Source organism: Piliocolobus tephrosceles, chromosome 16 (genome assembly GCF_002776525.5).
Source record: "Piliocolobus tephrosceles isolate RC106 chromosome 16, ASM277652v3, whole genome shotgun sequence".
Taxonomy (NCBI): Eukaryota; Metazoa; Chordata; class Mammalia; order Primates; family Cercopithecidae; genus Piliocolobus; species Piliocolobus tephrosceles.
This window is the reverse complement of record NC_045449.1, coordinates 129790-148035: the sequence shown is the minus strand read 5'-3', so window position 1 is coordinate 148035 and position 18246 is coordinate 129790. Positions and strand designations below refer to the sequence as shown.

The 18246-nt window shown below is 49.4% G+C and overlaps 1 protein-coding gene across 1 annotated transcript in view; it reads left to right on the top strand.

Moving 5' to 3' along the window:
* The window catches only part of LOC111527154 (rab effector Noc2), a 63677-nt gene extending 46531 nt beyond the window's left edge, over positions 1-17146 (top strand). The window contains exons 6-8 of the mRNA XM_026448357.1: positions 1169-1266; positions 11701-11901; positions 17056-17146. Coding sequence (XP_026304142.1) covers positions 1169-1266; positions 11701-11901; positions 17056-17146 — 390 coding nt within the window. The remainder of the gene's footprint in view (positions 1-1168; positions 1267-11700; positions 11902-17055) is intronic.
* The last annotated feature ends 1100 nt before the right edge of the window (positions 17147-18246 follow it).

The window sequence follows — 18246 nt, the reverse complement described above, 5'->3', positions numbered from 1 at the left end:
TGTGGGGGCTGGTGTTACGGGAATGGTTGTCGCTACCCCAGGGTGAATGTTGACTGTGTGCCTGGAACTGCCGTAAGTTCCTTGCGTGTGTGAATTCATTTCATCTCTACACAACCCCGGTGGTGCGATTCTCATCCCCTTTTCCTGATGGGGAAATAAAGACACAAGAGGTTAGGTAACCTGTGAGCACCGAGCCAGTTAGTCGGGAGCCGGAAACCGAACTCAGCGTGGTCTGCCGTCACGATGCCGCCCGAAGCCCTGGCTGCTGCTATGGTGCGCGGTTCTAGTTCCAGCCCCATTTGAGGGAAGGAAGTCGAGGCTCAGCGAGGACTCTGGGGAGTGGCAGACGGGCAGGGATGGTCAGAATCTCCCTGTGCCAGGTCGGAATGGAGCCAACACGGCAGGACGTGGCAGGTAGCTCCTGGGAAGTGCCCTGGGGGGCAGGGCGGGGACAGCATGTGAGGGGTGAGGAGGCCTGCAGCTGGTCTTCCAGATGGGGGTTTGTGAACTTTTTAAATCTCGCTTGTCACATCGTATGTACTTTTCATCTGAGGGTCCACAAAACACTTCAGTTCTGAAAATTTCTCCGTCACGATGTCTTTGGATATGGCTCCTCTGCCGTTCCTCCTCTCCTCTCTGGAAATCCTGCTGGATACATTTTAGAGCCCCTCAACCATCCCCCACGGCTCTTTCTTGTTTATTTCTTTATCTTTCTGCGATACTTCCCGGTGAGTTCCTCGATACCGCCTTCCAAGTCACTAAGTCTTTCCTGGAGGTCACCTCCCCTTTGGTGTCTTTCTTAGGGTTAGTTTTCCTCGGGTGTTTTGGAATTGTGGTTTGCACTCTCATCTTGTGTGATAATGGTCCCTTCTCTCTCTTTCCCACCCAGCTCTTCTAGCTGGATAGCTTTGCAGCTGCTCCCACCTGGGTCCGGGTTTGCCCCGTGCTGAGCCAGGCGTCCTGGGTTGCTCGGTGCTGAGCCAGGCGTCCTGGGTTTGTGGCGAGCTGCCTATCCATGGTGATACCGGGATTATTCCCAGAGCCTCACCCCGGCCGCGACAGCTTGGCCCGGCCCTGCTGCTGTCGGCTTGCTTGCCTCTGAGCTCATTTCCTTGTATGTGCTGTAGTCCCGGCACAGGACCCTGCTGATTTCAGCCTCCTTTCCCAGGTGGAAAATCCCCTCGCCAGCCTGATTTTAGGGACTCTGCTCCGGTCCCCCACCTCCCAACGGACACTTTTAGTCCCTGCACCCTGGAAGACCCATCTCCCAGCAGCCTGTGTCTGCTTCTGAGCCCAGAGCTCAGCAGGCTGTGCCTTCACCCCTCAAAATGGTAAATACTTTGAATTTCTGATCCACGGAGATACAGATCTTTTTTGCGCACGTTGACTTGCTGCTGCTGTTGTGAAAACATTTTCCTCTATTATTGCCGTGTCTTTGGAAGAGGAAAAGCCACAGGCAGGGCCTCACAGGGTTGCTATCCTTCTGTCTTGCTGGAAGTCCCTGACTCCTCATCCCCAGATGGAGTTAATAACGCCCGCTCTGCAGAGTTGCTGTGAGAATTCAGTAAGATTGTCCGGTGGGCGAAACCTCCGGCATAGAGTAGACATTCCACAACTATGAGAGGCCTCCCTTCCTCCTCAGCCAGAAATCTCGCCTTTGAACTTGAGGTCCTTCTAATCTTCAGGAGGTCCCTTTGACGGTGCTTGTGGTCCATGGAAGAAGAAATTCCTTAAAACATCATTTTGTGGGATGAAATGATGGTCACGGGGAGCCACTTCGTGGGATGAAATGATGGTCACGGCTGAGCTGCGGGAGGGCAGAAGTGAAGGATCTTTGAAGGAAAAGAAGGTGAATGGAAGGAAAGACAAATTTAGCAAATTTAATAATGTAGTCAAGGGCTGTCCGTCCCCCTCATGAGTCACCCTCACACTCCGTAACAGTCCTGAGCTACCACCAGCCTGTCTTCATCTCCAGAGTGCTCCAGTGCCCAGAAAAGTCTGAAATAGCTTAGGATGAATTTTCTTATCTTTCCTAAGGCAGAGAATATGAGGCTGTGTGTTACGCTATGTCTTTGTGCTTGAATTTTTAGAAGCTGATAAAACTTAGCCTCTAAAAGATCAAGGGTGTTCCCTCTCTGCAGCACCAGGCATGTGGTGCACAGTTAGCAGGAATGGATGGGGCCGGGAGCATGTTCATGGTATGTGAGCCTGGGTACCTGTGGGTACCAGACACATGTGCTGGATTTTTCTGGCTGCTTTTGGGGTGTGGGAAGGCTGGCGTCATTGGTTCCCTAATGCCCTTTCTTCTTAGAAAAATGTCTAATCATCATGAAGAGATAACGAACCAGAAAGGACATTTAAAATGTCAGATTTTAAACTGGTTCTGAGTCTGATAAAAATGTGGAGTTCTGTCTCCCCGCAAAAGCCAAATCCTAATGGAAGAACTTGGGTTTTCTGATGAAAACTCTTGGAGTGCTCTGCTCAAGGCCTCTTATCTTCCTTTCTTTTCGTGCTTTGCTTCCATCGTCTCTGGCCAGAATTGTACGTATTTTCTCTGGAGTGAGTTGAGTGCTGGTGAGATGTTCCGGAGGCCATCAGGGTGGGGTTGCTGTCTGTGTTACCAGGGGGCAATCTGAGCCTCGGCCCCTCTGCTTTGGGAGCTTTGGGAGCGGCTTGGGATTATTCCCAGAGCCTCACCCCAGCCGCCACAGCTTGGCCAGGCCCTGCTGCTGCCGGTGTGCCTTCCTCTGAGCTCAGTTCCTTATATATGCTGTAGTCCCAGGGTGGGACCCTGCTGATTTCAGCCTCCTTTCCCAGGTGGAAAATCCCCTCGCCAGCCTGATTTTAGTGACTCTGCTCTGGTCCCCCACCTCCCAAGGGACACTTTTAGTCCCTGCACCCTGGAAGACCCATCTCCTGGCTGCCTCTGTCTGCTTCTGACAGACAGAGAATAAATGCATTTATTCACATAGGCAGCTGACACATTTATGGAGCATCTCCTATGTGCCAGATACAATAGTTCTTCCAGTGGGAGAGGGAGACCACAAACCTCGTAAATTCTGCAGAGTCACAGACGGTGATCAAGGCCTTGGGGCAAAGGGGAGAAGAGGTGCTGGGGACACTGGCGTGGCTGCTGGCTTACATGGGGATCAGGGAGGGCCCACTGACAAAATGACTTTTGAGCAGAGATCTGAAGCATCTTCTGTGGCTATGTGGAGGGAAAGCATTCCGAGTAGGGGTGCAAGAGGTGCAAAGGCCCCGAGTCAGACGTGTGTGCTCAGTAGATTGGAGGCACAGCTCGGAGACCAGCGTGGCTGGAGTTAGGTTGGGGCTGGGGAGGGGTTGTCAGATGTATTAGTCTGTTCTCACGCTGCTGATAAAGACGTACCTGACTGGGTAATTATAAAGGGAAGAGATTTGATGGACTCAGTTCCACATGGCCGGGGAGGCCTCCCAACCATGACGGAAGGCAGAAGTCATGTCTTACATGGCGGCAGGCAAAGAAAGAATGAGACCAAGTGAAGGGATTTTCTTCTTATAAAAACATCAGATCTCGTGACACTTAGTCACTACCACGAGAACAGTCTGGGGAAACCGCCCCCTCAGTTCAATTACCTCCTACTTGGTCGCTCCCACAACACGTGGGAATCATGGGAGCTACAGTTCAAGATGAGATTTGGGCAGGGACACAGCCAGACCATATCGTCGGAGACATGATAGAGTGGGTCAGATCGTGCTGGTGCTTAGAGACCTTTGCAACGACTTTGGGTTTGGGGAGTTGTTTGTTTGTTTTGTTTTTCCGAGACAGGATCTCACTGTGTGACCCAGGCTGTAGGGCAGTGCCACGATCTCAGCTCACTGCAACCTCTGCCTTCAGGGCTCAGCCAACCCTCCCACCTCAGCCTCCCGAATAGCTGGGACTGCAGGCTGTGCCACCATGTCCAGCTAATTTTTTGTGATTTTGTAGAGACGGGGTTTTGCCATGTTGCCCAGGCTGGTCTCAAACTCCTGAGCTCAAGCAATCTGCCTGCCCCAGTCTCCCAAAGTGCTGGGATTTCAGGCGTGAGCCACTGCACCTGGCCAAGACTTTGGTTTTACACTCAGGAAAATGAGGCGCCCTTGGAGGGTCTTGAGGAAAGCAGAGACAGAATCCCATCTCCCCCTCTTTTAAAGGGTACTCATGCTGCTGTGTTGAGAAATAATTGCAGACTATCTCAAAACCAGTAGCACAGTATTTTATTTTTCTTATTTAATATTGCCCAGATACATAAGTTCTTGTCTGTTGTTACCTTTGAAAGTTTTCATTTTTTAAACATATATTCTATACATTTTACTCTTTTCTGATGATAAAATTCATATGGATCATTGAGGAACATTTACAATTATAGACAAGCATAAAGAAGTATACACCTTCCAAAAATCCAGAATCAGAGACAACCATTGGAATATTTAGTATATTATAATCATTTTTCTCTGCCTTTTTTTTTTATATTATTGAACCTATGTTTTAGAATGAATATCTTAAGTCTTTTCTGGTGTAATCAAGAACTCTTTGTGAACTTTCTCATTGATATTCTGTCATACAGATATTCTCCTAAGTGAGGACATTTAAATTGTTTTCATTTTTTCTCTTATTACTGTGTGCATAGCTCTTTGTCTCCATTTTAGATTCTATCCTTAGAATGGATTTCTAGAAGGAAAATCAATGATTATTTTCTTGTAGACTCTTGAGTTATTATTTTTATTTATCTAAGAATTAGCTGGTCTATAATTTTATGTATTTCAAAAAATAAGGGCGCATGGATGATACGTTTTCTGAGTCCAGGGCTATCCGATAATTTTTGCCTTTATACAAAAAAGACCACTTCACTGGTAATGCAATTAATCCTAATCTTTCCCACTCAAAATTCTGTGGATTTTACCCCTGTTGTCCACCAGCCACATGAAGAAAAGCAGGAGACATGGAAAATGTAACAGCTAGGAGAATGGTGCCCAGAAAATGAGAGAGAATAGTGAAATGGTGAAAGAGATGATAAATGTGTTTTGAAAAATTACTTAAAAGGTGTAAGAGAGGCTGGATATGGCAGCTCACACCTCTAATCCCAACACTTTGGGAAGCTGAGCAGGAGGATCTCTTGTGCCTAGGAGTTGGAGACCAGCCTGGGAAACAAAGCAAGACTTTTTCTCTGCAAAAAAAAAAAAAAAAAAAAAAAAAAAAAAAAATAGGCTGGCATCGTGGTGCACGCCTGTAGTCCCAGCTCCTTGGGAGGCTGAGGTGGGAGGATGACTTTTGCCCGGGAGGTGGAGGTGGCAGTGAGCTGAGGTCGTGCCACTGCACTCCAGCCTTAGTGAGCAAGGCTCACGAAGGGCTTTAGAGCAAGACCCTGCCTCTAAAATAAAACAAAAGATCTAAGAGAAGGAATAGAAACCAGGTTGAACAAACCAGGCCTTTGAGAAAAGTAGAAACAAATTTGAAAAAGAACCCCAGGAACCATTTTCGTTCCTAAAAGTGAGAGATCTCCTAATGAATTTTAAACTCAATTGAACTGTATTTTAGTCATTTTCTTTTTTGTTGTTTTACATGTACATAATGTGCAGGTTTGTTACATATGTATACATGTGCCATGTTGGTGTGTGCACCCATTAACTCGTCATTTACATTAGGTATATCTCCTGATGCTATCCCTCCCTCCTCCCCTCTCCCCACAATAGGCCCTGGTGTGTGATGTTCCCCTTCCTGTGTCCAAGTGATCTCATTGTTCAATTCCCACCTATGAGTGAGAACGTGTGGTGTTTGGTTTTCTGTTCTTGTGATAGTTTGCTGAGAATGATGGTTTCCAGCTGCATCCATGTCCCTACAAAGGACATGAACTCATCCTTTTTCATGGCTGCATAGTATTCCATGGTGTATATGTGCTACATTTTCTGAATCCAGTCTGTCACTGATGGACATTTGGTTTGGTTCCAAGTCTTTCCCATTGTGAATAGTGCCACAACAAACATACGTTGCATGTGTCTCTATAGCAGCACGATTTATAATCCTTTGGGTATATCCCCAGTAATGGGATGGCTGGGTCAAATGGTATGTCTAGTTCTAGATCCTTGAGGAATCGCCACACCATCTTCCACAATGGTTGAACTAGTTTATAGTCCCACCAACAGTTTAAAAGTGTTCCTGTTTCTCCATATCATCTCCAGCACCTGTTGTTTCCTGACTTTTTAATGATCACCATTCTAACTGGTGTGAGATGATATCTCATTGTGGTTTTGATTTGCATTTCTCTGATGGCCAGTGACGATGAGCATTTTTTCATGTGTCTGTTGGCTGCATAAATGTCTTCTTTGGAGAAGTGCCTGTTCATATCCTTCGCCCACTTTTTGATGGGGTTGTTTGATTTTTTCTTGTAAATTTGTTTAATTTCTTCGTAGATTCTGGATATTAGCCCTTTGTCAGATGAGTAGATTGCAAAACTTTTCTCCCATTCTGTAGGTTGCCTGTTCACTCTGATGGTGGTTTCTTTTGCTGTATTTCAGTCATTTCTTAGCGCGGTGAACCTTGTCATTCCTATAACAGCCACAGATGTTTCGTTATCATTTGCTTCTCATTGGTTATTTTTAATTTTTGATTCCTGATTGGTGCTCCCAATTGTCTTGTCCCCGATTTCCTCTCTACCAAGTCCTGGAGACGAGGTTCTTGAGACCACACAGAACCATGACATTCTCCTAGTGAGGTGCCTTTGTAAACCGGCTGCTTAGCTCAGCGCTCTGTTTCCCAGCTCTGGACTCTCCATTCCATTCCTGCCGTGGACTGGCACACTCTAGTCCCTCGCCTGGTTTTCTTGCTGGTGGATTAATAAACTGTGATGTGTGTTCAAGATTTAAATAAACAAAAAAGGAAAAAGCCTGGACATGGTGGCTCATACCTGTAATCCCAGCACTTTGGCAGGCCAAGGTGGGTGGATTGCTTGAGCCCAGGAGTTTGAGACCAGCCTGGACAACATGGTGAAACCCCCTCTCTACAAAAAGTCCCTAAATTATTAACCAGGTATAGTGGCACGCACCTGTAGTCTCAGCTAGTCAGGAGGCTGAGGTGGGAGGATTGCTTAAGCCCCGGAGGTCAAGGCTGCAGTGAACCATAATTGTACCAACGTACTCCAGCCTGGGCAGCTTACAGTTCTAAACTGGACTCAAAAAAACTCGTGTACAGTTTAAAGAATCATAATAAAAGAGGTACCCACTAATTACCCTGGGAGCTGAGAAATAGGTCATTGCCACGCTGCAAAAGTCCGCATGCTTAGTTCTGCTTGTGTTTGCATGTGACGTAAACAAGGTGGGTCTGTGTGTATTTTTCTGTATGTTTCTTCTTTATTCATTCAGCGTTGTGATCCTGAAATTCACCCATGTTGACACGTGCAGCTGGATTCGTTCCCGTCACTGCGGTGTATATCCCACTGTAAGAAATACATACCTGTTTATCCATTTTACCTGGGTGATCATTTTAGTTACTCTCCGCTTTTTTGCTCTTATAAGTAATCCTGCTGTGAACATTCATGGGTCCTGGAGCACATGTACCTGTGCAAGAGTGTCTGCAGACTTTAGGCTGGAGGGTTTCTCTTGGATTATGGGGTGTGTCCACATTCAACTCTATTGGGTGATTCCCGATCCTTTTCCAAAGTGCTTGTGTTAATACCAGCTGATGCTCTTATGAGCCTAGAAGAGCCTTCCAGCCACTTCCGTTTTCCTCGCAGCCATGTCTGCTCTTCCCTCCTCCAGTGTAAGTTTTGGTTCTTCTCTCCACTCTCTGGTTCCCCTGCAGTCCTCCACTGTTTCCTTTATTTTGCTCGTTTTCTTCTTGTGGGTTTCTATTTTATTAGTAAGGCCAGTCTTGATGTTTCCTAGACACCAAACAGTTGTCTAATTATTTTCCTGAGCCCCAGCATGCCACATTCACCTGCACGAAATGCTGTAGAGGTTTTCCCCTCCCTGCTTCTACCGCAGCCTGTCCCAGGCCTCCGTCTCCCTGTGTGTCCACCCTCTGATGCGGCAAGCCCTGCAGGCCCAGGACTGGTTCCGAGGCATCTTCTTATGGCCCTTCCCGTGGCCTGGGATTGTGCCTGTGATGCTGCCCCAGGCAGGAGGCACCTTTGACTCTCCTGTGACCTGGCCCCTCAGAACCAGGGAGGACGAGGGACCGCAGCCCCTGGCTTGTGCTGTCTCCTCAGCTCTTCCTGCCTCTCCCTGCTCTCCGCTATGGAGCCTTGCTTCAGGAAATACTCCTTCCGCAATGCAGCTCACATTGCCGGCCTGACTGATTCTGGAAGCTGTATCTCCCAGGGATGACAAGAGGTTGGAGGAGGGAGGACAGCCCCTATGGCCCCAGGAACTGGCAGCCCTGCTGTGCCAGGAAGGCTGCCCAGGTGGCTTCAGCTCCTGCCCCCTATCCCAGCCAGGCAGGCGAGGCCCAGGTGGGCAGGCGAGGCCCAGGTGGTCCATAGCACGCCTCCCGCCTCCCGCCTCATCCCCTCATCCCCTCACCTGATGTGGAGCCTGGCACTGAGCTGTCACAGGCCCCGTGCTGGGGTTTCGCGGTGCCTTTTTCACGTGCTTTCATGGGTGCGACAGTTTGGCCTGGGAGGAATTGCACTGGCAGCTTCTAAGCACACGATGTGGCAAACCAGAAATTCATTTCGTTTACTGTTTAGCCTGGAATCCCTATCCACTCAAAGAAAACAAAGAATGACTCACTCCAAGTTATGCTGTCATCAGTAGAGAAGTTGGTTGGAATCGAGATTCCCCAGGATTCTGCAAACCATCCCTGCAGCCTCTCAAATGTGCCTTGGCCATAAGAAAGCTTCTTGGAGGACACGGGTGTCATCTGAGGGGGGCAGCCTAGAAAGGGGTGAAGAAGACCAAGTTTTAAGGAGCTGAAGGCTGGTTAAGACAATTAGCGTGTTCTCTGTTCAGCCTTGGCTTTGCCGCCTCAATTTCCCGCCACATCCTGGTTATAACCCAGCAGCCGCGGGCAACAGCCAACAGTCACTGTGCCTCCTGCAGTGTGTCGTATACAGAGGCACTCGGGAAATGTTCGTGGATTGAAAGAGAAATTTGCAAAGAAATTTCATGTTCTGATCTCTTCAGAATCTTTTCCCTGCGGGGCACTTTGGATCTTCCTGAAGTCGCCCTCGCTGGGGTCTGTCCCTGACGTCGCCCTCGCTGGGTTCTCTCATAGCCACTGGGCCACTGACGCTGGGTCTGTATTTCTTCCTCCTGGCCCCTCTCTCCTGCTTGTTGATTGACTAAAAAAAGAAAAGTGGCTTCACAGGGTTGGTTTTACGTGTTTTTTTGGTGTGTGTGGGGGTGGGGGGGCTTTTTTAAAAATATTTAAGTTCTAGGGTACATGTGCACAACGTGCGGGTTTGTTACATATGTATACGTGTGCCATGTTGGTGTGCTGCCCCCATTAACTCGTCATTTACGTTAGGCATTTCTCCTAATGCTATCCCTCCCCCCACCCCACAGCAGGCCCCGGTGTGTGATGTTCCCCACCCTTTGTCCATGTATTCTCATTGTTCAATTCCCACCTATGAGTGAGAACATGTGGTGTTTGGTTTTCTGTCCTTGTGATAGTTTGCTGAGAATGATGGTTTCCAGCTGCATCCATGTGCCTACAAAGGACACGAACTCATCCTTTTTATGGCTGCATTGTATTCCATGGTGTATATGTGCCACATTTTCTTAAGCCAGTGTATCATTGATGGACATTTGGGTTGGTTCCAAGTCTTTGCTATTGTGAATGGTGCCACAGTAAACATACGTGTGCATGTGTCTTTATAGCAGCATGCCTTATAACCCTTTGGGTATATACCCAGTAATGGGATGGCTGGACCAAATGGTATTTCTAGTTCTAGATCCTTGAGGAATCACCACACTGTCTTCCACAATGGTTGAACTAGTTTACAGTCCCACCAACAGTGTAAAAGTGTTCCTATTTCTCCACATCCTCTCCAGCACCTGTTGTTTCCTGACTTTTTAATGATCGTCATTCTAACTGGTGTGAGATGGTATCTCATTGTGGTTTTGATGTGCATTTCTCTGATGGCTAGTGATGATGAGCATTTTTTCATGTGTCTGTTGGCTGCATAAATGTCTTCTTTGGAGAAGTGTCTGTTCATTTCCTTCACCCACGTTTTGATGGGGTTGTTTGGTTTTTTCTTGTAAATTTGTTTAAGTTATTTGTACATTCTGGATACTGGAAGCATTCCCTTTGAAAACCGGCACGAGACAGGGACGCCCTCTCTCACCACTCCTATTCAACACAGTGTTGGAAGCTCTGGCCAGGGCAATCAGGCAGGTGAAAGAAATAAAGGGTATTCAGTTAGGAAAAGAAGAAGTCCAATTATCCCTGTTTGCAGATGACATGATTGTCTATTTAGAAAACCCCATTGTCTCAGCCCAAAATCTCCTTAAGCTGATAAGCAACTTCAGCAAAGTCTCAGGATACAAAATCAATGTGCAGAAATCACAAGCATTCTTATACACCGGTAACAGACAGAGAGCCAAATCATGAGTGAACTCCCATTCACAATTGCTTCAAAGAGAATAAAATACCTAGGAATCCAACTTACAAGGGATGTGAAGGACCTCTTCAAGGAGAACTACAAACCACTGCTCAGTGAAATAAAAGAGGACACAAACAAATGGAAGAACATTCCATGCTCATGGATAGGAAGAATTAATATTGTGAAAATGGCCATACTGCCCAAGGTAATTTACAGATTCAATGCCATCCCCATCAAGCTACCAATGACTTTCTTCACGGAATTGGAAAAAACTACTTTAAAGTTCATATGGCACCAAAAAAGAGCTCACATTGCCAAGAGAATCCTAAAGCAAAAGAACAAAGCTGGAGGCATCACGCTACCTGACTTCAAACTATACTACAAGGCTACAGTAACCAAAACAGCATGGTACTGATACCAAAGCAGAGATATAGACCAATGGAACAGAACAGAGCCCTCAGAAATAATACCATACATCTACAGCCATCTGATCTTTGACAAACCTGACAAAAACAAGAAATGAGGAAGGACTCCCTATTTAATAAATGGTGCTGGGAAAACTGGCTGGCCATATGTAGAAAGCTGAAACTGGATCCCTTCCTTACACCTTATACAAAAATTAATTCAAGATGGATTAAAGATTTAAATGTTAGACCTAAAACCATAGAAACCCTAGAAGAAAACCTAGGCAACACCATTCAGGACATAGGCATGGGCAAGGACTTCATGACTAAAACACCAAAAGCAATGGCAACAAAAGCCAAAATTGACAAATGGGATCTAATTAAACTAAAGAGCTTCTGCACAGCAAAAGAAACTACCATCAGAGTGAATAGGCAACCTACAGAATGGGAGAATTTTTTTTTTTTTTTTTTGTGGAGATGGCATCTCACGATGTTGCCAAGGCTGGCCTCAAACTCCTGAACTCAGCCAGTCCTCCTGCCTCTGCTGCCCTAAGTGCTGGGATTACAGGCATGAGCCGCCATACCCAGCAGGGTTGATCTTTAAATAATCTCCAACCCACTTATCCTGGAGGTGACAAGCAGCACACTGAGGTCTTCCAACTAGGAGACTCTTCCTCAGTCTGGGCCTCACAGGCCTGTGGAAGGTCAGGATCATCGGGGGCTCCCAAATTCCGCAGCCGGCCCAGCCGCTGGTGGGAACTGGTCATGCTCGCCAAGCCCGAGCCCAGCATCCTTGTGGCACCTGCTTCCCGGGCAGGCAGCCTGTGCTCACCGCGCGCTGCCATCTGTTTCTCCACGCTGTTTCTCTCCTGGTTCTGCTGTTACTTGCAGTTTGGATTTTTGCTGCAAACAGCTTTGCCGGAGGGCCCCCTCCGGAGGTCTGTGAGTGCATTCAGGAGTGGGTGGCTGGTGCTGGGGTGGGCGGCTGCCTGAGCACCCCTCCGTCTGTGCCTGGCTCACTCTGGGCTGCTGTCACGGCGTCCCTGGGGGACCCGGATGGTCACACTTCCTCAGTGTGCTGGTCGCCTCCCACGCCTCCGTGGCTCTGCCAGAGAGACCCGCTATCAGTGCAGCCTCCTGGCCTCCCACATGTGGGCAGTGGCAGGAGGAGCGGGCTCCTGCTGCCCACCGGTCCCCAGGGCAGTCTGCCTCATGGGGACTCCTGCACTGTGCACCTGTAGATGGACTCAGCCATGCCACCCTCCCTTGCCCCTTGCCTGGGGCGTCTATCTGAGCGGTGTTTGTGCATAGGAGAAGTTTGCCTCTGAGGCTCTGAGATCCAAGAGGCTGCTGACTTTCTCAGCGCTGTGCTCCAGCCCGCGAGTTCATTGTTCACACCCAGGCACACGAAGGGAGTCCCATCGTTCACAGCAGGCATGAGCTGAGTGCCCACTAAGGGCCAGGCCGTGAACATCCCACTTCATCCCCACGGGAGCCCATTGGCCCCTGTGACAGTTGGAGAAACTGAAGCTCAGGGCGAGGAGGTCACGTGCCCAAAGACGCTAGATGTGCTTGATGGAGCTGGGCTTGAAGACAGATGTGTCTTCCTCCAAAACACCTTCTCACAACTCTATTCATCGAATCACTTACTCCTCTGATGTTCACTGAGGATTTGCCATGCGCCGGGCACGGTTTGAGGCCCTTGGAAAACAGCCATGGTGAACTAGCTCTGCCTTGAGCTTGCGTTCTAGTGGGGACTGGGCCTGAGAGTGGGGAACAGACAATGAAACCTAAATAAGCAGATCATATCACACATTAGATCTGAATAGGAAAAAGAATGAGTAGGTCAGGCACAGTGGCTCACACGCAGCCCTCTGGGAGGCTGAGGCAAGAGGACTGCTTGAGGCCAGAAGTTCAAGACCAGCCTGGGCAACATGGTGATACCTTGTCTCTAAAAAATAAAACATCATCCGGGCCTGGTGGCGTGAACCTGTTCTCAGCTACTCAGGAGGCTGAGGCAGGAGGATTGCTCGAGCCCAGGAGTTTCAAACGGTAATGAGCTGTGATCGCACCACTTCACTCCAGCCTGGCAACAGAGTAAGACCCTGTCTCTAAAAAGAAAAAAGAAAAGAGAAAGAACTGCGTAAAGGAATCAGGAGTGTTGGGAAGGCTGGGCGGGTGGGAGGTTGCCGTGTTAAAGTAGACTGGCCACCACTGCATACCCGTTAGGGTGGCTGTTATCTAAAACGCAGAAAGCACCAGGCATTGGTGAGGATGTGGAGAAATTAGGACCTCGTGCGCTGTTGGTGGGAATGCAAAGAGGTGCGGCCGCTGTGGAGAGCAGGGTGGCGGTTCCTTGAAACGTTAAACAGAATTACCACTGGGCCCAGCGACCCCGCTTCTGGGACTACGCCCAGAAGAACTGAAAGCAGGGACTCAGATGGATGTGTGTACACCCGTGTTCCTCGCCACATTATTCTCAAGAGGCAAAACACGGGAGAAACACAAGTGTCTGTCGTCAGACGGACGAATAAACAAAACATGGTACAGACGTAAATGTTACTGGTATTCTTCAGCCTCCCAGAGGAAGGAGATTCTGACACTCTCTGCGTCTCAGATGAACCTTGAGGACAGAGTACCAAGTGAAAAGAGCCAGACGCAAAAGGACAGATACCGCAGGATTCCATTTATATGAGTTCCTAGAACAGCCAAATTCTTAGCGACAGGTAGCAGAAAGGCGGTTGCCAGGGGCCGGCAGGGGAGGCAGATGGGGCATCAGTCGTGAATGGGCAGAGGTCAGTCTGGGATGATGGAAAAGTCCGGAGGATGGATGGTGGCGATGCTCACACAACCCTGTGAATATACTTAATGTCACTCAACTGTATACCTAACAATGGTTCGAATGGTACGTTGTATGTTTTGTACATTTTATCACAGGTAAGAAAAGTAGACTGGCCAAGGTAGGCTTCTTTGAAAAGGTTCTGTTTCGGCCGACTTGAAGCAGAGGCAGCAGGAGGCCAGCGGCTATCTGCAGGGCAAGTGGTCCGGGGAAGGGGATGCTGTCTCATGCTCAGGGTGTTCACAGTGAAGCCGGGGCTCCAGCGAGGCTTCCCACTTTCTAAGTACTGGGCCCTGGTTCACCTAAGGCAGGTGCAGGTGGCAGGTGGTCCCAGAAGGCTCCCTGGTTGTGGACAGTAGGGAGGTGGGCTGACGGGGTTCACCGAAACACCCTGGCCCACCAGACATGTAGCCCACAGCTCCTGACATTTGACTCTGTGGGGCCCCTGGGCGACCATCACTTTCTCAGCCATAGCAGGTAAGCTCAGAGTGGGCAGAGCTGGGAGCCCTGCAGCCTGCAACCAGCCTTGACTGTGACAAGGTGCGGGACATGAATCTGCCCAGTGACTGTGGCAAGGTGCAGGGTGCGAATCCACCCCACGGGGCAGCTGATGGGACACCGTCCAGACACAGCAACCACCCTGCCTACTCCCTGCTCCCTGCTGGGCCTCCTGCTTTTCCCCAGTGCCATGCCCACCTATGCGTGCCCCTGGAGAAGGGGGCGAAAAGCTAAGGAGAAAGCATCTGAATTTGGTCTTTCTCTTGCATTCATTTGAATAAAAATTTGGATGAGCCGATTTTCCTGCCCGTTTTTCAGATGCCAAGTGACATTGGCTGACACAGTGGTGCCCCTCCCCCTAGCCAGCTGTCTCGCAGATGGAGACTGGGGAGTGGAGGGTGGCACCCTCCTTCAGGAAGTATTTAATAAGCTCCTAGGTGGTGCCCAGCCTGGAAAAACACACCCATCCCCTCTTCTCAAGAAATAATTCAAGATGCATGTTCTCCCGAGGTGCCAGAAAATTCTTCTGATGAAAAACAGAAGCAGAAGAGAACTGGCCCTTGCTGAGATCCTCCTCTGGGCGTGGCATGAGGCTTGGGGACGGGGGAACAAATGCTCCCATTTTCCAGCTAAACGGAAGCTCCCGGTCCTTACATGACAGTCCGAGGACTCGTAAAGCTGGAAGTCCACCCGGGCTGCTGGACAGGCTCTCCCTACTAGATCAGCTCCCTCCGCCTGCCCTCAGACCCTCCCGTTCCAAGCCGAGGCTGCAAGCTGGAGAAGTACCTTTGGACAGAAGTGGCCTTTCATCCCTGTCTTCTCCTTAGTTGCCAACGTTATATCTGGGGGACTCCTGAGTCCCTGCTTCTCATCTCCTTGCCCTGACTTTGTCAATGGTTCCTTCCCAGGCTGGGTTCATGCTCCCGCAGAAAGCCCAGTCCACAGTCTGGCCCTGACTGTCATGTAACAATTTGCATCTCTGAACTTGGCTTTGGGTCCCAGGACCTGGTTGTCCTCTGGGCCCTTGAACTTTGCCAGCTGCTGCCAACCCCACATTGACTTGAGGGTCAATGTCATGGCCGTGGACCAGCTCCTGATGCTCCTTGTCTGCAAATTAAATCCGAGAAGCCTCTTCTGCAGGAGTCCCGGCTGGTTCATCATGTTGCACCTGGCACCTCATAAGTTCTAAGTATCATCTCCGTGACATTTGACCTGGAAACCCACTGCTAGGTGTGGGCCCCAGAGAGGCTGTGCTCCCCGGGAAACAGGCCACAGATGCACGTGGGAGTATTTTTTGTAAGAGAAAAAAACCCTGGAAATAATAACCTATTATACATGTCCTTTCATGTAGAAAGGATGAATTTTGGCTGCGAAATAATAGGCAGCAGTGAAAAACGTAACTGCAGCTAAGCTCACCAAAGGATGCATTAAAAATACAGTGAGACTGCGTGTGGTGGTTCACACGTGTAGCCCCAGGACTTTAGGAGGCTGAGGCAGGAGGATTGCTTGAGCCCAGGAGTTTGAGACCAGTGTGGGTAACAAGGCAAAACCTGTGACTACAAAATGTTTTTTAAAAATTAGCCTGGTGTAGTGGTCATGCCTGGTGGTCCCAGCTACTCGGGAGGCTGAGGTGGGAGGATTGCTTGAACCTGGGAGGTGGAGGTTGCAGTGAGTCACGGTGGTGCCGCTGTACTCCAGCTTGGGCAACAGCATGAGGCCCTGCCTCAAAAACACACACAAAAAAATAAAAACAAAAACAAAGTTGAAATCTTAATATAACTATTAACTCTCCAGAGCTTAGCTAATAGCCTGCTGTTGACTGGAAGACTTACCAATAAAAAACATTCAGTTAACACATTTTGTGTATTATATGCATTATATACTATATTCTTACAACAAAATAAGCTAGAGAAAAGACAGTGCTATTAAGAATGCCATAAGCAAGAGAGAATTTACTCTTCATTAAGGGAAGTGGGTCATCGTGACAGTCTCATCCTCGTCTTCGTGTTGAGTAGGCTGCAGAGGAGGAGGAGGAAGGGCCGCTTTCATTGTCTCTGGGGTGACAGAGGGAGAGGAAAATCCAGCTCAGATCCAGCACCATTTTTTTCCTGATGAACTCACAGGTATTTACTCGAATACGATTCTTTGAAATGTCTGTATGAAATATACTTTTGTAGGTTTGCTGGCTTTCACGGGCATACACCCGAACGATGAGAGGAGGTCACTAAAATCAGGCAAAAAAATAAGAAGCTTAAACCAGTGATATGGAGAGAGACCTGTAAGATCTCCCAGAATGCAGGGGAAAAGCCAAAGAGCTAAACGTGGTCAGGAGGCAGTGATGGCTCTGGAAGACGGAGAAAGCAGTGGAATCCAGAATTAGAGGCTTTCCCTGAGAGGAAACAAGCCCCGTCGGAAATGAGGTACTAATCAAATACGTAATTGGAAAAGTGGCCCCAGCTGTCGCCCCCACGCCGCACCACCCTCGAACCCTGCTGAGGAGGGCTCAGCCCGGACAGGGTTTCTCCTTGGCTTGGGAGCATGTTTCCGAGGCTGTGTTTAAACACAGGCATATTTGTTGTCCTGGGAATGGAATCAAAATCATGAAGCTCCTCTGAAAAGACCTGGCTCGGTCTAACTGGCATGTCCGATTTTCTGCCTCCAGCCCCTGTTCGTTTCCTGCGTGCAGCCCACTCCATCCGGGAACAGGGCACAGCTTCACAGCCAAACACCACCGAACAGGCCTGCCCTCTCCCAGACCAGTGTCAGAGCGGCCTCAGTACCGGGGCTCAAAGGGATTCCATGCTGTGTGCCGGCTGAACGTGAGGCGAGTGTGTGTCCAGTGTTGACCCCCCGAATCTTTAAGAGCAGCAGATGAAAGTGTCATTGGCCTCCATGGGTTTGCTGAGCTTCTAAGAGCATCTGGACAAAGGGAGAAGATGGTGTGCAGGACCAGAGAGCAGACAGGGGCCCCTGTTCTCAGCAGCTCCTAGGGACCTTTCCTCATCACAGGTGACCTGAGAGACGATACAAAGGCCATGGGGCATCCATGGGGCACAGACCCTGAGGCTGGGCTACAAGGCAGGGTGAGGCCAGACGTGAAGCTTGGCAGCCTGTCCCCAAGTTCTCCCTGATCCAGGGGCACGCAGCCCTGCAGCCATCGGGAGCCAGCGCTGGGCGACACCTCCCTCTGCGGCTGGCAAGCGCTCCTCACGGGTAATTGTGTAGAAGCCGCGCGGAAGCCAGCCCCTCGCCAGGGGTTAATGGAAGCCAAAGCATTTCCTCTAGTTCTGAAATAATCTAGCCGAGGTGTTTAAATCATCTGTCAAGAAAACAGCACCCTCAGAATTCTGTTTCTTACTGCCGTTTTTCCTTTCTACTGTGCTGGCAATTGCCTGCCTCCCAGACTGACCTGGTTGCTCAAAAACCCACTTGAAATGAAGAGGAAACTCAGGCTCTGGAGAAAGCTGTGCTGTCCTGGGCTGGGTGGGGAGCTTTGCTGCTCCAGGGGGGATTTGGAAGAAAGGGCAGGTGCAGGTGCGTGCTCTGTCTTTCCTGGGGTGTGATTTCCAGCCCGTCTCCTGGTGAGGGCAGGGCCCTCCAACTGGGTACAGGGGAGCCAGCCAGCCACCTGCAGCGTGGGGAGGCAGCGGACTTTCCAGGCAGGATGAATTTGAGGAATCTGTGCATTCCCACCGGGCTTGGGGGGAGCACGGTGGTGCTGGGGGCTTTCTCCCTGGCTCGCCAGCATGCACGCAGGTGCACACACACACCCCACAAAGGCCTTAAAGTGTCATCTTTTAAAACACAAATACATAAATCCTCCTGGACGGGGTCTCACTTCGCTTTGAGCTGACACCTCAATTAGGAATGACTTAGCACTTTAGAAGGGACTGGACCGGATGGATGCCTGGGTGGGGAGCTGACACCTCAATTAGGAATGAGTTAG